This window comes from Arachis hypogaea, chromosome 14, assembly GCF_003086295.3.
Source record: "Arachis hypogaea cultivar Tifrunner chromosome 14, arahy.Tifrunner.gnm2.J5K5, whole genome shotgun sequence".
In the NCBI taxonomy this organism is placed as follows: domain Eukaryota; kingdom Viridiplantae; phylum Streptophyta; class Magnoliopsida; order Fabales; family Fabaceae; genus Arachis; species Arachis hypogaea.
In genome coordinates, this window is record NC_092049.1 from 5,071,201 (window position 1) to 5,087,145 (window position 15,945).

A 15,945-nucleotide genomic window follows, 5' to 3' on the forward strand; every position below is an offset into this window, starting at 1 on the left:
GTCACCATTCAACCTTTTAATCATATCATTTAATCTTTTATTTTCAGCAATTAACTCTTGAGAATGATCCACAATGTGCTTTCCTTTTAATTTTTCAAGTTCAGATTTTAGAAATCTGTTTTCTTCAATAATGTCCAAAGCACATTCAGTTTCCTTCACTTTTTCTTTTAAAAAATCATTTTCAGCTTTTAACACATCTTTTTCATATCTGCATTTATTGTACTTATCTAGCAGTTTTGAGGTGTTTAGAGTAAGATCATCAATAATAGCATGTAAATCATCTATATACAAGTCATAGTAATTTACCTCATCAAGATTATTATTTCCAGCGATGAAGCAGTCTTTATCTTCACCTTCAGAATCTTCTTCCTTATTGGAGTCGTTCTCAAGATCCTCCCAAGCTGCCATGAGCACTCTCTTCTTTTCTTTCTTTCCTTTGTCCTCCTTCTTGAACTTTAGACAGTTTAGCTTGAAGTGTCCAGCCTCCTTGCAATGATGACACGTTACCTTGCTCAAGTCCATTTTGTGTTCCTTTGAGCTTGAACCCTTATACTTGCCCTTGTTCTTCATCATCCTTCTAAATCTCCTAACAAAAAATATAAACTCATTATCTGAAATACCATCACTAGACTCACTCTCTTTTGATTTTATTTTTGACTTGATGGCTATTCCCTTTTTCTTTGAGTCCGGGTTTGTGTGTGTGGTTTCATAGACAAGAAGTTTTCCTCTCAACTCATCATAGGTTATAAGGCTTAGGTTATTACTCTCGGCTAGGACAGTGGCAGTGGTTTTCCATTCTTTTGTGAGGCTTCTAAGGAGTTTTCTCAGTAGGGTTTGTTCTGAGTAGTTTATGCCCATAGCATCAAGGTTGTTGATTATGATTGAGAATCTCTCAAACACTTCATCAATGCTTTCTCCATCCTTCATATTAAACATCTTGTACTCTTTTCGCAGCATCTCAATCCTCGTTTCTTTGACCTGTTTAGTGCCTTCATGTGTAACCTGGAGTTTCTCCTAGATTTTTTTGGCTGTCATGCATCTCGACACCTTTCGGTACTCTTCAAAGCTGATAGCACAGTGAAGAAGGTTGATGGCTTTAGCATTCAACTCCATCTTCTTCTTGTCGTCCTCATTCCATTCAGCTTCTTCTTTTGGAGTCACCACTCTATCAGCACTTATTTTTGTTGGAATCTTGGGACCGCTCACAACAATCTTCCATATGTTGTAGTCAATGGATTGAATAAAGATCCTCATCCTCTCTTTCCAGTAGGCATAGTTCTTCTCGTTGAAGAAGGGAGGCCTATTGTTTGACTGGCCTTCAGTTAGAGTGTAGGCAACCGTGGTTGTGCCCAAGTTGTTCGCCATTAGACCTTTGCTCTAAGCGGTGAAGCTTGATTCTTGAGACCAAAGCTCCTGATACCAATTGAAGGTTGTAGAAGGCTTAGAGAAGGGGGTTGAATCTATGACCTTCTTTTACTTTAATAAACTTAACCCTTTAAAACAAACTTGCAATCTGAAACTGTCTGAACTCAGCAGTGAAAAAATTATGAGACAATTTCATTTTGTCTCATGAATATCAGAAAACAGAATAGAGCAGGGAAGAGAAAAGCTGACACCATCAAGTATCCTGGTTCGGTTGCCTTATACTATGCAACCTACATCCAGTCTCCACCCCAATAGTGGTGAAATTTCCACTATAGTTAAAGTATTACATACACCAATTCCACAAGATTGACACAATTCTTTCACATTCAAGTTCTAACCTAACTTGACTTTGGCTATGCTAATACTTAACTCTTCACTTTTAGTGCTAACCCAACTAAGAAAGGGATACCTCACAGGTACAAGATAAAAGATACTTAATCAACCTAAAGAAATCTGAAATAACTATAGGCTTTTTTCTCAAGTGTTTCACTCAGCCTCTTTTCACTCATTGGCTTTTACTTGAACTCTCTCATTATGCTTTTTCACTCAAGAAATTACAGAAAGATAAACATTGAAAAATAAATTACAATCTGTAAAATATGAAGGAGATTGACTCTTCAACAGCCTATTTGCTATGTGATAAACCAGATTTGCATGTCTCTGATTCAGTTCTTCATTTTTGGCGGAATGCTTCTTTGAAAGAAAGCACTGTCCAAGTAGATGAACTTTTTCAGGGAGCACCTTTCAGAACATACACCTCAAGAACACTGGTTATCTCTCCTTGGCATCTGAATGGTGAGAAATCTTTTTTTGTATCTCCTTACATGTTGCTCATTTGCTCTCTCCAAGGTCAAACCTTGAGCGCTGTGCTTCACCAACTCACTTTTTCACTGTCTTTCATTTTTCCTCAAATTAGGAACTTTGATTCTGACCTCCTTAGTTGATCGAAAGCCACAAGTCATCATAAACAAATGTTTCCAATGGTAAAACTCTATCTCAGCCATTGAAAATCAACTTGGTCCCCAAGATACATTTGTGACCGTAGATGCACAGTAGTAAAAAACAGAAATAATCTTTTCTATGTATCCCATTTCGGACTGGCAGAGAGATGGAAAGAGGAGAAGAAAACAATATGCATGCAATAGGAAATGTGTTACCTTTAACCTTTGCCTTAGATTGATTAGGTTTGATTTTGCTGATTTGACCTCAACCTTTCTTGCCTAACTTTCTCTTTCTTTCTTCTTCTGTGAATAGCTTAGGAACTAAGCACTCTCTCACTTCTCTGAGTTCTGACTGAGGCAGGAAAAAGTGAATGTTGCTTTGAAAGCAAGATGGTGGGATTAGCTTGCTGAAGTCAAATCGGACTTGGGCTTCTCATTAATTTTTAGTCCACTAAGATATATTCAGCTTGCTTTGTATTGGGCTGCTGTAGCAATGTATTTTAGCCTGCAGCAATTTAACATAAATAATCAACACTAATTATTTATTTTGCCCAATAAAATAATGTTTGTCATCATTAATTAATTTTGTTAATTTTTTAACTCACCATATTAAATTATAATTAATTAAATAAAGATATAGGATTAATTTTTTAATTTTTTTAATTTAAAAAACCAATTCAAACTAGCACATAATAAAAAAATAAGAAGAGATTTCTCAAGAGTACTTAGTTAAACACTTCGAACATTGTTTATATTGTTATGTTAAATCATAATTAATTAAATTTGCTTACATAAAAAAATAAATTTATTTTTTATACATTATAAAATAATTTTTGAGTGAGTGTTTATTTGCGTTTGTAAAATTTAAAATGTTAATGAAATTTAAGTTATCTATTTTGACGGTTATATTATAAATAATATATTAAATTATCTTACTGTTGTATATATATTATATATAATATATAAATGACTAAATCAACAAAATATAACTCAAATTAATAAATTACAGTTTAAATGACATAATCTTTTTATATTTATTAGAGATTATGAATTCGAATCTCCCTATCTTTTATAAAGAAAAAAAAAATTCAAACGCAATGTTTTGAAAATCGGATCGGACGGTCGGACCAATTTAACCGCAAACCGACAATATTAATAGTTCGATCAGACATGTAAAATCAAAAATCATAAAATCGATAAAAAATTGTTGAACCGAACAAAAACCGGCCGGTCGGACCGAACCGGAACCCGGCCGGCTTACAAAAAAGGGAAGCTCATTCGTTTCTTTCTCCCTTTCTCCCTTTCTTTCTTTCAGTCAGAAAATTCACCCAAACCCAACCACAAAACCCTAGCACTGTAAGCCTACACCACCGCCACAAGGAGTGGCATACTGCCGCCGTCCGTCGCACTCAAAGTTCGCCATCCGTCGCACTCAAAGTTCGCCATCCGTCATCTAGCTTCCCTCGTGCTCCAAATCTTCAACCCCTGTTCGCTGTCACCGATCGCGGTTGCTTCCTCGAGCTCGGCGTCCGTCGTCTTTGTCTGCTCAGCCGCGCTTCCGTTGCCGTTTGTTTGCCGTTCACGTTCGCGTCTTCGTTCGCGTTCTTCGCCATTCGCGTTCGCTCGGCGTTCACCGTTCGCGTTCACTCGCTGTTCACCGTTCGAGTTCGCGCGCGCTCCACTCAGCCGTCGAACTGCTCTCTTTTGTCCCCGCCGTGAGTTCCCTAAACCCGCCACCAGACAATACACTCACACAACACCAATACTCTTCTTCAAACTCTGCAACTTCTGATTTCTATTACAATAAGTAATTATTTGATTTGGTTGTGGTTTGGATTTTTTCATAGACTAAATTAAAGTTACAATAGTTATCTTCTCTTCTCTATCACATTGAAATTAAGCTTTGAATTCTCTTATTTCGTTTTAATTTTACCGCACTCAACATGTTTGATGACATGCTTTAACCATATTTCTGGTTGGTTTTATAATTTATAGCTTTTAGAAACTTAGTAAGTTGATTGCATGTGAAATTAGAATAATTGGATCATAGTAATTAAGAAATTTTAGCTGTACAAATAGCATCTTTGCAGAAAACATGTTAGCATGATGATTCCACTTGCATTAGTGTTCTTCTGGTAAATTTTTTAACTGTTATTGTGAACTTGTTAATTTGCTAATGGTTCTTGTGTTCTTCTGTTACTTTTATTTTTTTTTGTTTTGTTGTGATTTTCTGTTCTTGAATTTTTAAGTTGATTTGCTAAATTGTTGGCTGCTGTTGTTTTAATTTGTCAAATTGTTTGGTTGCTGCGACTTAATTTGTTGGATTTTCTATTTAGGTCTTGTTCTTGTTTATTTGCTAAATTGTTGTTGTGTATTTATTGTTTATTTGCTGGATATTGGTGATCATTGTCTTTGAGATTATTTACTATGCAGGTTTAGTGTCATCACTGTTTTGGAATGTTTTATAATGTACTAATGTTTGTTGCTGTTTTGTAATTGCTGGTTGCAGGTTTAGTGTAATTATTGGTTAATGTTTTGGTTTAGTGTTCTCTCTTTTCCAGATTTCCCTTCTCCCTGTATTTCTGCATGTTGCTGAATTGGTAATCAATAAATTTGCCTTTTTGCTGGAACTCGGGACTTTACTAGGATTTGTTAAATTTGTTGCTGTAACTTGCATTTGTTGCTGAATTTGTTGCTTCCCAGTCACAGAATCAGAACAGAATGCTCAGTCAGTGTTTGATTGATTGGCTTTGCTCACCGATTGTATTTGATGATAAATTTTAAATTGATAACTTTTAAATTTTAAATTTGCACTGCCCATGTTACTGATTCACTGTTCTTTCAGTGCTTTTTGTTGTTGTTAATCATTGTGATGAGCTTTGTTAAAATTTGCAATGCCTATATTACTGAGTGTTCTTTCAGTGCTTTTTGTTGTTGTTAATCATTGTGGTGAACTTTGTTAAAATTTGCACTGCCTATGTTACTGATTCACGGATTCATCCCTCTCGTCATTATCATTGGCATGAACTCCGAACCAAAGCCCCAACTCTCTGGATAAAATTGTAATGAAAGCTTATTGGGACTTTTTCTTCTACTTAAGGTATGAATCAGAATGATGAGGCCAAGTTGTGAATACACAAGTGTCAACGGACTATAATATATATTGAATTTGTGACATTAGAAGGGTGTAATAATAACAATAATGGAGTCATGTTACTTGAATATTGAGGTTTAACATTTAAACTCTCAGCTTCTCAGCCCTGTTTGATTCTTCATCCCAGGCAATTGAATCGAATCAACCAGGCCTTCCTTTTCTTTTTCTTTTTCTTTTAGTTGATTATTAATTTTTCTAATATATGTAACTTTCTGAATCAAGTGGATCAGATTATGTAGTTTTCTTGATTTGGGATATTTTCGAAGATCATTAGAAGAGATATTTTATTATCATGTTTGCTATAGTAATATTCACATGTTCTGTATGCTTGTGATTGTTTCGGTGTTTACATTTTCTTTCCAAGTCACTTGTTGTGGTTGTTCTCCGAGTTAAGGCTATGTGTGTGTGAGAATATGTGATAATGGTGAATGCTGTTGCATCTAATAGGAGTTCTTGGAGTACCCTCATCTTTGGTCCTTTATAATTTATTTATTATTTTATTCTAAAACGGTTTTTTTCGGTTGAACCACCGGTTGGACCGGTTAGACCAATAAACCAGTGAATCAGTGACTAAAGTGGTTTGATGACCGGTCCGGTTTTCAGAACCTTGCTGTCAAACGACATAGTATTTTTTATATTAACTTAAAAATTGCTGTTCGAATCTTGTTCCTAATTTAAAAAAAAAAAATGAGTGTTAGCCCTATTGATTTAGTTTTTCTCCTCCTTGGCTTCAGCAAGTCAGCAACATTCCTTGAAGACTAAAGGCTCCTCTTGGCAGCACAGGTTAGCTTAACATCACTTCTTCCTTTTGATTTCCCTTTTCTGCACTTGTACTTTTATGTGGTGAGATCATAAAATTTTCAAGTGTCCCATACGCTACTCTTTCTTCATCTAAGATTTATGCTAGATTAAGCAATTCAGCTTGTGGGTTGTCATCATTACCTATTTTTGTATATTAATTTTTTCTTTTTAAGGTTTAACAGATGGATAGTGTTGAATCCAAGTGAACCATGTTCTTTGTATGAGTGAAAATGTTGGGTTTTTGGTAGTGTACCTGTTAACGTTGTTTTACTGGTTTAGGGTTAGTTCTTCAGTACTATTAGCGGCCTAAGGGTAGTTTCAATTTCACTATATTGGGGCTTATTTTGAAACTGTTGCCACTGCTGAAATGTTATTTTTATTTTTATGTTGCATGAAACTAAGGTTGGGTTTGGAACCGTTTGTGTGTTATTATGAGTGGCTGTTGGCTTTCTTCTGCACTTTTTGTGTTAAAGGGGAAGAAGGAACCTTGTGCTTTGAATACTAACATGTGAATTAGTTATTCTAGTTTGGGTTCTATATTTGCTTTTACCATTTTCGTGATCTGCTTAACACTACCTGAGATTTTGATAATGATTAGATCACCATGATTTCAAATTCAAAAACCACTTTGTTTAGGGGAAAACAACTTAAAATTTGAATTAATGCATTGTTTTATTGTCATAATAATCCATTATCTGCTTGTATGTAGACCAAATTATAGCTAATGTGGGGAAGAATATTAAATATACAATATTTGAGCTGATGATTTGATTATGTTTCATTGATTTGTAAATTTTTTATTAATGTTAGTATTATTAGTTACAAATTCACTCATCTTAAACAATAAAAATTGAAGTGACTCAATATGTTGTTGTAAATTTTGTAATTTACCTTGTTTTGTTTGGTAAGAGTTGTAGTGTTTTACTGAGATACTTTACCATTTACATGTTCAACTTTAGATTTACTTGCAGGTTATATTATATATATACTCAGCATTTAGCAGGTTGTTGAAATTATGGCCAAGCATCATCCTGATTTGATTATGTGCCGGAAACAGCCTGGAATTGCCATTGGAAGACTTTGTGAGAAATGCGACGGCAAGTGTGTCATATGCGACTCTTATGTGCGTCCTTGTACACTTGTCCGGGTTTGTGATGAATGCAACTATGGATCATTTCAAGGTCGCTGCGTAATATGTGGAGGGGTAGGGATATCTGATGCCTACTACTGCAAGGAATGCACACAGCAAGAGAAAGATAGGGATGGCTGCCCCAAAATTGTTAATTTAGGGAGTGCCAAAACCGATCTATTCTATGAACGCAAAAAGTATGGCTTTAAGAAACGATGATGGGTGTGTAATTCTTTTTTTTCCTCCCAATATTTGTATCTTTTTCCTAAACTTATGTTCCAGGCTTAACGCTTAATCATATATCATAAATTCATAACCATGGGATTTGAGAGCTTGAGCACAGACTATTATGTTGCAAAATTGTTTGTAATGTAAGTGCATGACTAGTGTACCACTCACGGATCACACAATACAATTGTTGGGAATTTAAACTCTGTTAGGTGCAATCTTGTGACTTGTCAGCATCTCTGAAGATTACTCTGGAAAAGTATTCCATGATTAGTAATATGTTTTACATTTTTCAATATTGTAATATTATGTCTTTATCTGTAATCACATAAGTCCAACAAGAGCTGTAGTGTTTGATGACCATATAATGCTCATGTTTTTATTTCTTAATTCTAGAGGGTAGGGATAACCTTGTATGCAATATACCAAAATAGATGAATGAATGTTACTAATGTTGCTAATGAATGCTGGTTCTAGAAGGTGAAATCAGTTACTTAGAAAGCATTTGGTTTGTGTTTTTATTTTCTTCAGAATTTTATGAAAAAAGAGAAACCATGAAGTGAAAACAGATAACAAAATTTTATTGTTTTTATTGTTCTTTCTTTTTTCTTTGTAAAATTCTAAAAACAAAAAACACTGAAAATAAAAACAAAAAGTTAAAACACACCCTTACTTTCTTTACCTAAATGTTAGTTCAAGAACTTATCTCTTTGCAACAGATTTTGCCTCTAATCTATGACTTGCTAATTGCTATTGTATAAAGTGATAAAGGCTTGTTCTCATTGTATTATAATAAAAATCTAGAATATCAGTTTTACAGTCAAATTACTTAATGCACCCTTCAATCTCTTTTAACTTTTAACCCCTTCCATGAATCATTGTGTGGGGAACTTCACTTCTTGTCTTGTAATCTGCTATGGTGAAGGACTAAAGGAGATAGGCAACTGAAGCGGCACACATGAACTGCTAGAATTATCATTGGCCGGAAATCTACCCTCATATCAGATAAGTTCCTAAACAGACATGCAGATAGGGTTCTCAATTCAGAACACATGTGAACAGATTCTGTGTTTGTCCTTTGGAATCTTAGTGCTACTGGTTGGTGAAACTACCACCTTTTCAAATCTCAAGAAGATTAAAAAATACCTTAAATTTTACTAATGAGGGACAAATAACAAGAGTAAAACCTTTTCTGGTCCCTAACTATTTACTCGAAAGACATTGCGCCTCCTAACAATTATAAAAACACAAATCGGTCCCATCCATTTTTGTAATTGTTCAATCCAGTCCGTAAAACCGGTTGGCAGCAGGTTTAATGTTGAGGGGCTCAGGAGGTGATTTGTCCCCATAACAAAGGAGACAAAGCCACGTAGACACATTACCTGACACGTGAGCGTGTGACCTGTTGAATAACAATAATCACCTTAAGGAAACAACAATACAATCCTTTAACTAGTGGAGTGGTTTGAATAAATTGAATTCCTATATGTCCACATTTGAATAATGTGTAACAACTGAATAATTTTCTAGCTAATGCACATCGAAGTTGGTGATTACATAATTGGTTAATTACTATATATATATATATATATATATATATATAGCACTCAAGAACTGCATTACTAGCACCAGAAACATGGGCAACTTCCATTTCTTTCTGCTTTGCATTCTTGCCTTAAATTTTGTTCTTGATTCTGTACACAAGAGTGTTGCCTTTCAAAGTGATGATACAACAACTACACAAATCAGCAACCATTTCAATGTTGTTGAAGTCAGCTCTTTGCTGCCAACCTCTACATGCAACCCTTCTTCTAAACAAGGTTGGTTCATTCCTTCTTGTTTCTTACTTCATCAAACGAAATTGAAGTGAAGTGAATGTTCCTTCTCAGTTGATGATATTTTATCATGAATTTGTATTATTGTAATGTATTGTTTATTACTCTCTATCAGATTTCTTATTTGGTTTGAACTATGTAGTGTCATCGGAAGAAGAGGAGTCTCTGGAACTAGTCCACAACTATGGACCCTGCTCCCCAAAGAACCATGGAAAAGCAAATGCTCCATCCATGCTTGAAATCCTTGAAAGAGACCAAAAAAGAGCGAGCTTGATGGTGTCGAGGCAGAGCTATGGAAAGAACCAGGTTCAACTCAAATGGCAAGATGGTACATATGCTATAAATGTGGGGATAGGAACACCTAAAAGGATGTTCACATTCAACATTGACACCGGTAGTGATCTCTTATGGATTCAATGTCTACCCTGCAAGCTGGGAAAGCCAAATCATGATTGTTACCAGCCAAAACGTCCACTTTTTGATCCATCAAAATCTTCAACCTACACCAAAATTACTTGTCCCTCACACACATGCAGTTTGACCAATACTACTTTAGGTAATTGTGTGATCAAAATGAATTTATTACATTTCAAGATTCCAAAATATTGACGGCATCATGTTTAGGAATCTGCATCATTACTCTTTCTGAATTTCATGAATTCTGCAGGGTACACACAATGCATTTCCTCATCATGCACGTATCTGGGAGCTTACTTAGACGGATCTTTGATCTTCGGATACATGGCTAAAGAAACATTATTTGTTGGCTCCAAAACCTTCAAGGGGATCATGTTTGGGTGCAACGAAGTCACCTTTAATGCCACCCTTGACAAGACTGATGGCATAATTGGGCTTGGCCAAGGATTCTTATCCTTTGTAGAACAAACTTCCAATACATATAACAAAGTGTTTTCATATTGTCTCCCCTCAAAACCAAACCGTGTTGGTTTTCTCAGATTTGGTAAGACTAAACAAGTTTCGAAATCCTTAAAGTTCACAAAGCTAGGAAGAGATAATGCCATTGAACTCACTGGGATAAAAGTTGGTAGCACCACTATTCCCATAACTGTTAAGAAGGATACTGCATTCATTGATTCTGGTACTGTCATTACAAGGTTACCTTCCAAGGATTACATTAAGTTGCGAGAAGCATATCGAAAAGCCATGACCGGTTATAGATTTGTGGGAGCAATTTCTGTTGCCGATACATGTTACAACATTGACGGTCACAAGAAGCTTAAACTTCCAAAAATGAGCTTCTTGTTTGAAGATGGACTTGTTTTGAATATACCACCCAGTGGAGTAGTTATACCTTACAACTCCACTGTTGTTTGTTTCCCATTTGCAGCAACTCCAGAAACTCCCGGAGGCGAAGATTTTGTACTTCTTGGAAACTACCAGCAGAAAACACTAGAGGTAGTGTATGATGTTGCAGGAGGAAAACTTGGGTTTGGCCATGGTGGTTGCAAATAGTAATATTGCAAAAGGTAGCCACAAAGTTTGGCTTAAAAAATTGTCTAAGTCTGGGATCAGAGGTTTTCTAGCAGTCAGATCATAGAATGTACTGCATATAAAACATCTTTTACCTTCCTTGATATCAGAATAAGATTCAGATCGTAATAAGAGTCCTTATTAGATCAGAAAACAATGATACTGACAAATTTCATTGAGATTTCACAAGTAACACTATACTTGGATACCACCTAGCAAAATCAAAAGGTCGAACGTTTTAAACGTAAGATCCACTTTGTACTCGTCAACAAAATATTCAATGTTCTGAATCTCTTCTAGCTTTATAATGCTGATCTCCACATAAAGCAGGTTGCTTGTTTGATAATCTATGACACCATGTATCATATAAATTCAAAGGGCAACTCACCTCAGAATAAATAACTAAAAGGAATGAACAACATTTTGCACAATATTCTTTTATATAATATAATACATCATAAGATACAATTGTGAACCAACAAATTTTTCATGTCACCCAAGACACTCAACTGTAAGAGAATACTAGAGTAGAGGAGCATAGTGTTATAATCAGAATACTTCCTAGGGTATATTGTAAAGAGGTAAAAAAGTTATTTCAGAGATTTTAATTGACAAAAACTTAGTTCACGCAGGATGAGTGGCTAATTGTTTGCCTCCCTCAGCATATTTAAGATGGCAAGGAACAAGTTCAGAATGTCGAGATAGAGAGTGACTGAAGCCCCAATGTACTCATCATAAGTGAAGCGTTTGATCAGGTTGTCAGTGTCGTATATAATGTAACCAGAGAAAATCATAGCACCAATTCCACCATAAATAGCATGAGCTGCTGGTCCAAATGGGAAGAACATCTGCGCCAAAGGACAAGGAGTCTTAAGTAACATGCAAGTCAACAAGAACCCAATACTAGAATGCTAAACTAACTAATTGGAGATTTATAAAACCACATAAAAAAAGACTACTGAGTACTCCATCCATCCGGCCATTCCATAATGATGGTTGTTTTGACTTTTTTGGTAAATTGACAAAACAATCCATCTAGATACAATTGTGTACAAATGCATTGGTTTATGAATGTAACTAAAAAATCAAAATGATCATCAATGTGGAACAGAAGGATTAATTACTATAACTCAATGAAAAAGGGGATGGATTCTATTCTAACCTGCATCATGCCAACGAGAAACAGGGTAAAGAGACTAGTGAATAAAAATGGGCCAAGGAAGCTAAAATCCTTGCCCTTCTTGGAAGCCCAGAAGGTATAGCCAGTGAGTGAGGAAACCACAGCAGAGGTCAAAATCAAAGCCTCAAGCACAATTTTTCCTGCAATAATTTCCATTAAGACATGACAAAAATCAGATAAACCATAACAGCAACAACCTGCAGAATGGTTCTCCGAATTCTACATCTAAGAGCAGAGGAAGAATGGCACTGAACCTTCTGTGTTGGCACAGGAAATGCCAACGGTCAAGCTAATCGAGACGGTGAAAAGCCCCAATAAGATGTAGTTGTGGGGATGCTTCTGCTGATACCTGAGTAATGGGATCAAAACTGCAAACAACACATTCAAATTCGTTTGCATCAAGTTTGGCATGTATATACTAAGAGAACCATACACAAGACTATACTACTCAACAAGGTTACAATTCAATTCAGAATTACATACAAAACCCCCCAAAATGCCTGCATAATCAAAAAATTATGAATTGTTTTGAAAAATATACTTTTTAACCAAAGGTCCCCGAGATCCAAACATGAGAATTGATTGACGTACATATGAAGGGAAGAAAAACGACGATGAGGAGGAGAAGGGAATTCCCTCTGAGAAGATCGTTGAGCGGGGAATATAAGACGGTGAGGAGGGAGACGAGGGTTGTGAGAACGATCTGGAAGGAGAGGATCCCGTAGACTTTCCGTATGAATCCCCATCGGAGCTGGTTCTCGCCGGGGCTGAGTCCGGGGAACAGCGTCTCGCCCGATTCGACGTCGTATTGATGCGGCTTCTTGCTAATGGGCTCGCTCGTCGCCAAATTGGCGTACCCCTGCCCCGTTTGAAACATCTTCTTCCACCTCCTTTTCTATCTTTCTTTTCTCTACAAATAAATATTCAAGCTAAGGCTTTCATCTCAATATATATATATGCATTTTACCTTTGACTCCATCAATGGTCACAATCCCCTTAGAATAATTACTGCACAAATAATTTCATATAATAAATTTGTCATTATAGATTATTACATTGTTACCACCAAAATTAGGATTTTTTATATTTTTTAAATTATTTATTTTGGTAATTATTATAATTTATTTATTTATAAAAATAAAAAATCTCCAAAATTACTAACAAATTAAAATCAATAAAAAATTAATCAATAAAATTCATAACAGACAAATTCACTCACTCAATTTTTTTTTAAATTATTATTTTATTTTATTTTTTTTACATTATAATTTCACTCACTGTCTGAGAATTTTGATGGGCCGATAAGTAGAATTAATATTGAGTTTGGCCCTAAAAATTTTCAGGTGGAATTTAAATTGATCCTTAAAATTACAATTGATTTAATTTAGCAAACAAAATTTATAATAATAACTCATTTTAAACCTTAAATCGATTTTTGTAAATAATGTATTGATTTTACATGTTAACTTGCTAAAATTTGAACTTCTCACTCAGATTTAAAAGCTACAATAATAAATTTAGGAAGAATTTAAATTATAACAAGTTAATATATCAAATTAACACCTTAATAAAAATGAGTTCAAAGATTAATGTAAATTGTCATTGTGAATTTCGAGATCTATTTTTTTTTTTTTACCAAAGATAGGAATAAGACTCGAATCCGCAACCTCTAAATGAGTATGAAAAGAGATTTAAACTATAACTCGTTAGCATATATTAAAATTTAAAGTGTTATATGCAAGGTTCTGAGAACCGAACCGGTTATCGAACCGTTTTAGTCACTGATTCACTGGTTTATTGGTTCAATCGGTCCAACCGTAATTCAACCGAAAAAACCGTTTTAGAATAAAATAATAAATAAATTATAAATAAACATCTTAAAATATCTTTTAAATTTAAAATACTACATAAAAGATCATCAACCAAAGCCATATATATTTTTTTTTTTGGTGACAAAGCCATATGATCTTATGAAAATATACTAATAAAACTAAAATTAAACATAGAATTACAAGTCATCATCTAGATTTTCAATGATATAAAAAATTAAACAATTCTGATTCCAATGAATCGAAATAGAAATTGAAACTTTATATTGGCTAGCCTGTGTTTCATAACCCTTTGGAAGTTTGATAATGAGAGAATGAGCATTGGCTACTCTTGCAGCTTTTTCAATCTCAACTTGGTCAGCATCAGATCTTTCTAAGAGTATGTTTTCTCTAATTGTTGCCGCAAACAAAGCCGGTTTTTGGCTCACTATTCCTATTTTCTGCCTCAACCATTTTAGCTTCAAACTCTTAACATCATGCCTATCTAGAAAAATTTGTCCTACACACAATTTCTTCAATTAATTAGTGTCACATAATATACCATACCATATCATGTGGCCTTTAATTAATATGCATAACTTCAGTTCCAGATTTTTTTAACAAGCAAGTAAACTACATACTAAACAAGAATGCAACTTTACCTCATGTAGGGTCATAGAATCTCTCTATGAAGGACATAATCGTGCTCTTTCCGGAGCTGCTGCTGAGCAATCCTCAATGTAGATGAGTAACCTTAGCTTGCAGTGCTCTATTCTCCCCAACAAATGCCAACACCACTCTGAATTAAACAACAGTCTGCAAAACAAACAAAAGCCTCAACAACATCAACAACAATCACAACACCAACCCAGATTAATACTTTAGTGTATTATTAACCTGTTCAACAATGTTGCCTGCTTGAGAAAGAACTTCTTGGCCTTTAGTAGAGAGCTTGGTCAAAGTGATTTGTGAAACTGTGAATGGCTCAATGATAGCTACAAAGAAATAAATCCGTTTTTAGCAATAATTTCAACAACACAACATCAATTATTTGATTTCTATTCACAATTTCACATTCAAAAAATAAAAAAGGCAGCAACAGAATAACAAATCCATTTTTAGCAATAATTTCAACAACACAAAATCAATTATTTGATTTCCATTCACAATTTCATATTTAGAAATAAAAAAAAGCAGCAACAGAGTAACAAATTCATTTTTAGCAATAATTTCAACAACACAAAATCAATTATTTGATTTCCATTCATAATTTCACATTCAGAAATTAGAAAAAAAAAAAAGCAGCAACAGAGTAACAAAAAATAATTATTCAACAATTATTATTACAAAAAAAATTAATACCTAGGGCTAGAAGCTGGATCTTGGAAGGCTGGAACAGGGCAGAGCTGGCGGTGGTGTGGAAGTGGCTGGGGACAGTGGCTGGGAAGACAGTGGCCGACACGGTGATGTGGAACAGAGTTGGCGCCGGCGGGAAGTGGTTGCGCGACGGAGGCAGGAGGCGAGACCGGCAACGGAGGCAGGAGGCGAGACCGGCGACGGTGGCTTCGATTTTCGAAGCTCAAACGGCGGTGGCTGGAAGGACGTTGCGCCGGTGCCTTAGAAGCTCGAAGTTGGGATGGCGGCGGTGGCTGGACCGACTTGCACCGGGGGCTTCAATGAGGTGGAGACGAATTGGGGCTGGAGTCTGGACTCTAGACTGCTGCTTCGCGTTGCTGGAGAGTGGAGATTAGAGGGAAGATGGGTGAGGAAAATTTTAAAGTTCAGACGTAAGTCATTTTCAGAAATTTTAAAAATTAATCAAATTAGTCGTTATATAATTTTTTTATTTTTTTTATAATATTAAATTTAAATTATTTTTATACTACTAATTTTAATAAAAATGTAATTGACAATCAAAAAATTAGTAATTGTATCTTTTTTTTTAAAAATTTT

At 35.1% G+C, this 15,945-nt stretch overlaps 3 protein-coding genes and 1 long non-coding RNA gene across 7 annotated transcripts; 2 read left to right on the plus strand and 2 right to left on the minus strand.

Moving 5' to 3' along the window:
- The first annotated feature begins 3,648 nt into the window (after positions 1-3,648).
- On the plus strand, positions 3,649-7,896 carry LOC112741127 (PHD finger-like domain-containing protein 5A). Of its 4 annotated transcripts, none has more exons than XM_025789976.3 (3): positions 3,649-4,081; positions 6,255-6,303; positions 7,281-7,896. In XM_025789976.3, the coding sequence occupies exon 3, from the start codon at positions 7,337-7,339 to the stop codon at positions 7,667-7,669; it is 333 nt and encodes a 110-aa protein (XP_025645761.1). In that variant the 5' UTR covers positions 3,649-4,081; positions 6,255-6,303; positions 7,281-7,336; the 3' UTR covers positions 7,670-7,896. The 4 variants fall into 4 exon arrangements, with proteins under 4 accessions (XP_025645761.1, XP_025645762.1, XP_025645763.1 ...); XM_025789977.3 differs by having other exon boundaries at positions 7,293-7,896; XM_025789978.3 differs by having other exon boundaries at positions 7,315-7,896.
- A 1,298-nt stretch (positions 7,897-9,194) lies between these two features.
- On the plus strand, positions 9,195-11,161 carry LOC112741128 (aspartyl protease family protein At5g10770). The gene is made up of 3 exons (XM_025789980.3): positions 9,195-9,498; positions 9,656-10,069; positions 10,181-11,161. Exons 1-3 carry the CDS (start codon positions 9,315-9,317, stop codon positions 10,984-10,986), a joined length of 1,404 nt encoding a protein of 467 aa, XP_025645765.1. The 5' UTR covers positions 9,195-9,314; the 3' UTR covers positions 10,987-11,161.
- A 264-nt stretch (positions 11,162-11,425) lies between these two features.
- On the minus strand, positions 11,426-13,187 carry LOC112741129 (BI1-like protein). The gene is made up of 4 exons (XM_025789981.3): positions 12,776-13,187; positions 12,439-12,552; positions 12,167-12,324; positions 11,426-11,852 (listed from the first exon to the last, which is right to left on the minus strand). Exons 1-4 carry the CDS (start codon positions 13,059-13,061, stop codon positions 11,646-11,648), a joined length of 765 nt encoding a protein of 254 aa, XP_025645766.1. The 5' UTR covers positions 13,062-13,187; the 3' UTR covers positions 11,426-11,645.
- An 862-nt stretch (positions 13,188-14,049) lies between these two features.
- On the minus strand, positions 14,050-15,792 carry LOC140178410 (uncharacterized). Its single transcript, XR_011871611.1, has 4 exons — positions 15,355-15,792; positions 14,890-14,987; positions 14,655-14,808; positions 14,050-14,512 (listed from the first exon to the last, which is right to left on the minus strand). It is a non-coding gene; the product is annotated as an uncharacterized lncRNA (long non-coding RNA).
- Between the last annotated feature and the right edge of the window lie 153 nt (positions 15,793-15,945).

Bases quoted from the DNA above. Each gene is read 5' to 3' on its own strand.
- LOC112741127 (XM_025789976.3), top strand. From the start codon at position 7,337: ATGGCCAAGCATCATCCTGATTTGATTATGTGCCGGAAACAGCCTGGA.
- LOC112741128 (XM_025789980.3), top strand. From the start codon at position 9,315: ATGGGCAACTTCCATTTCTTTCTGCTTTGCATTCTTGCCTTAAATTTT. The intron at 9,499-9,655 runs GTTGGTTCATTC...TGAACTATGTAG, and splicing joins CAACCCTTCTTCTAAACAAG to TGTCATCGGAAGAAGAGGAG. The intron at 10,070-10,180 runs GTAATTGTGTGA...TGAATTCTGCAG, and splicing joins TTTGACCAATACTACTTTAG to GGTACACACAATGCATTTCC.
- LOC112741129 (XM_025789981.3), bottom strand. From the start codon at position 13,061: ATGTTTCAAACGGGGCAGGGGTACGCCAATTTGGCGACGAGCGAGCCC. The intron at 12,553-12,775 runs GTACGTCAATCA...TGTTGTTTGCAG, and splicing joins CGTTTTTCTTCCCTTCATAT to TTTTGATCCCATTACTCAGG. The intron at 11,853-12,166 runs GTTAGAATAGAA...CCTTTGGCGCAG, and splicing joins TTCTCGTTGGCATGATGCAG to ATGTTCTTCCCATTTGGACC.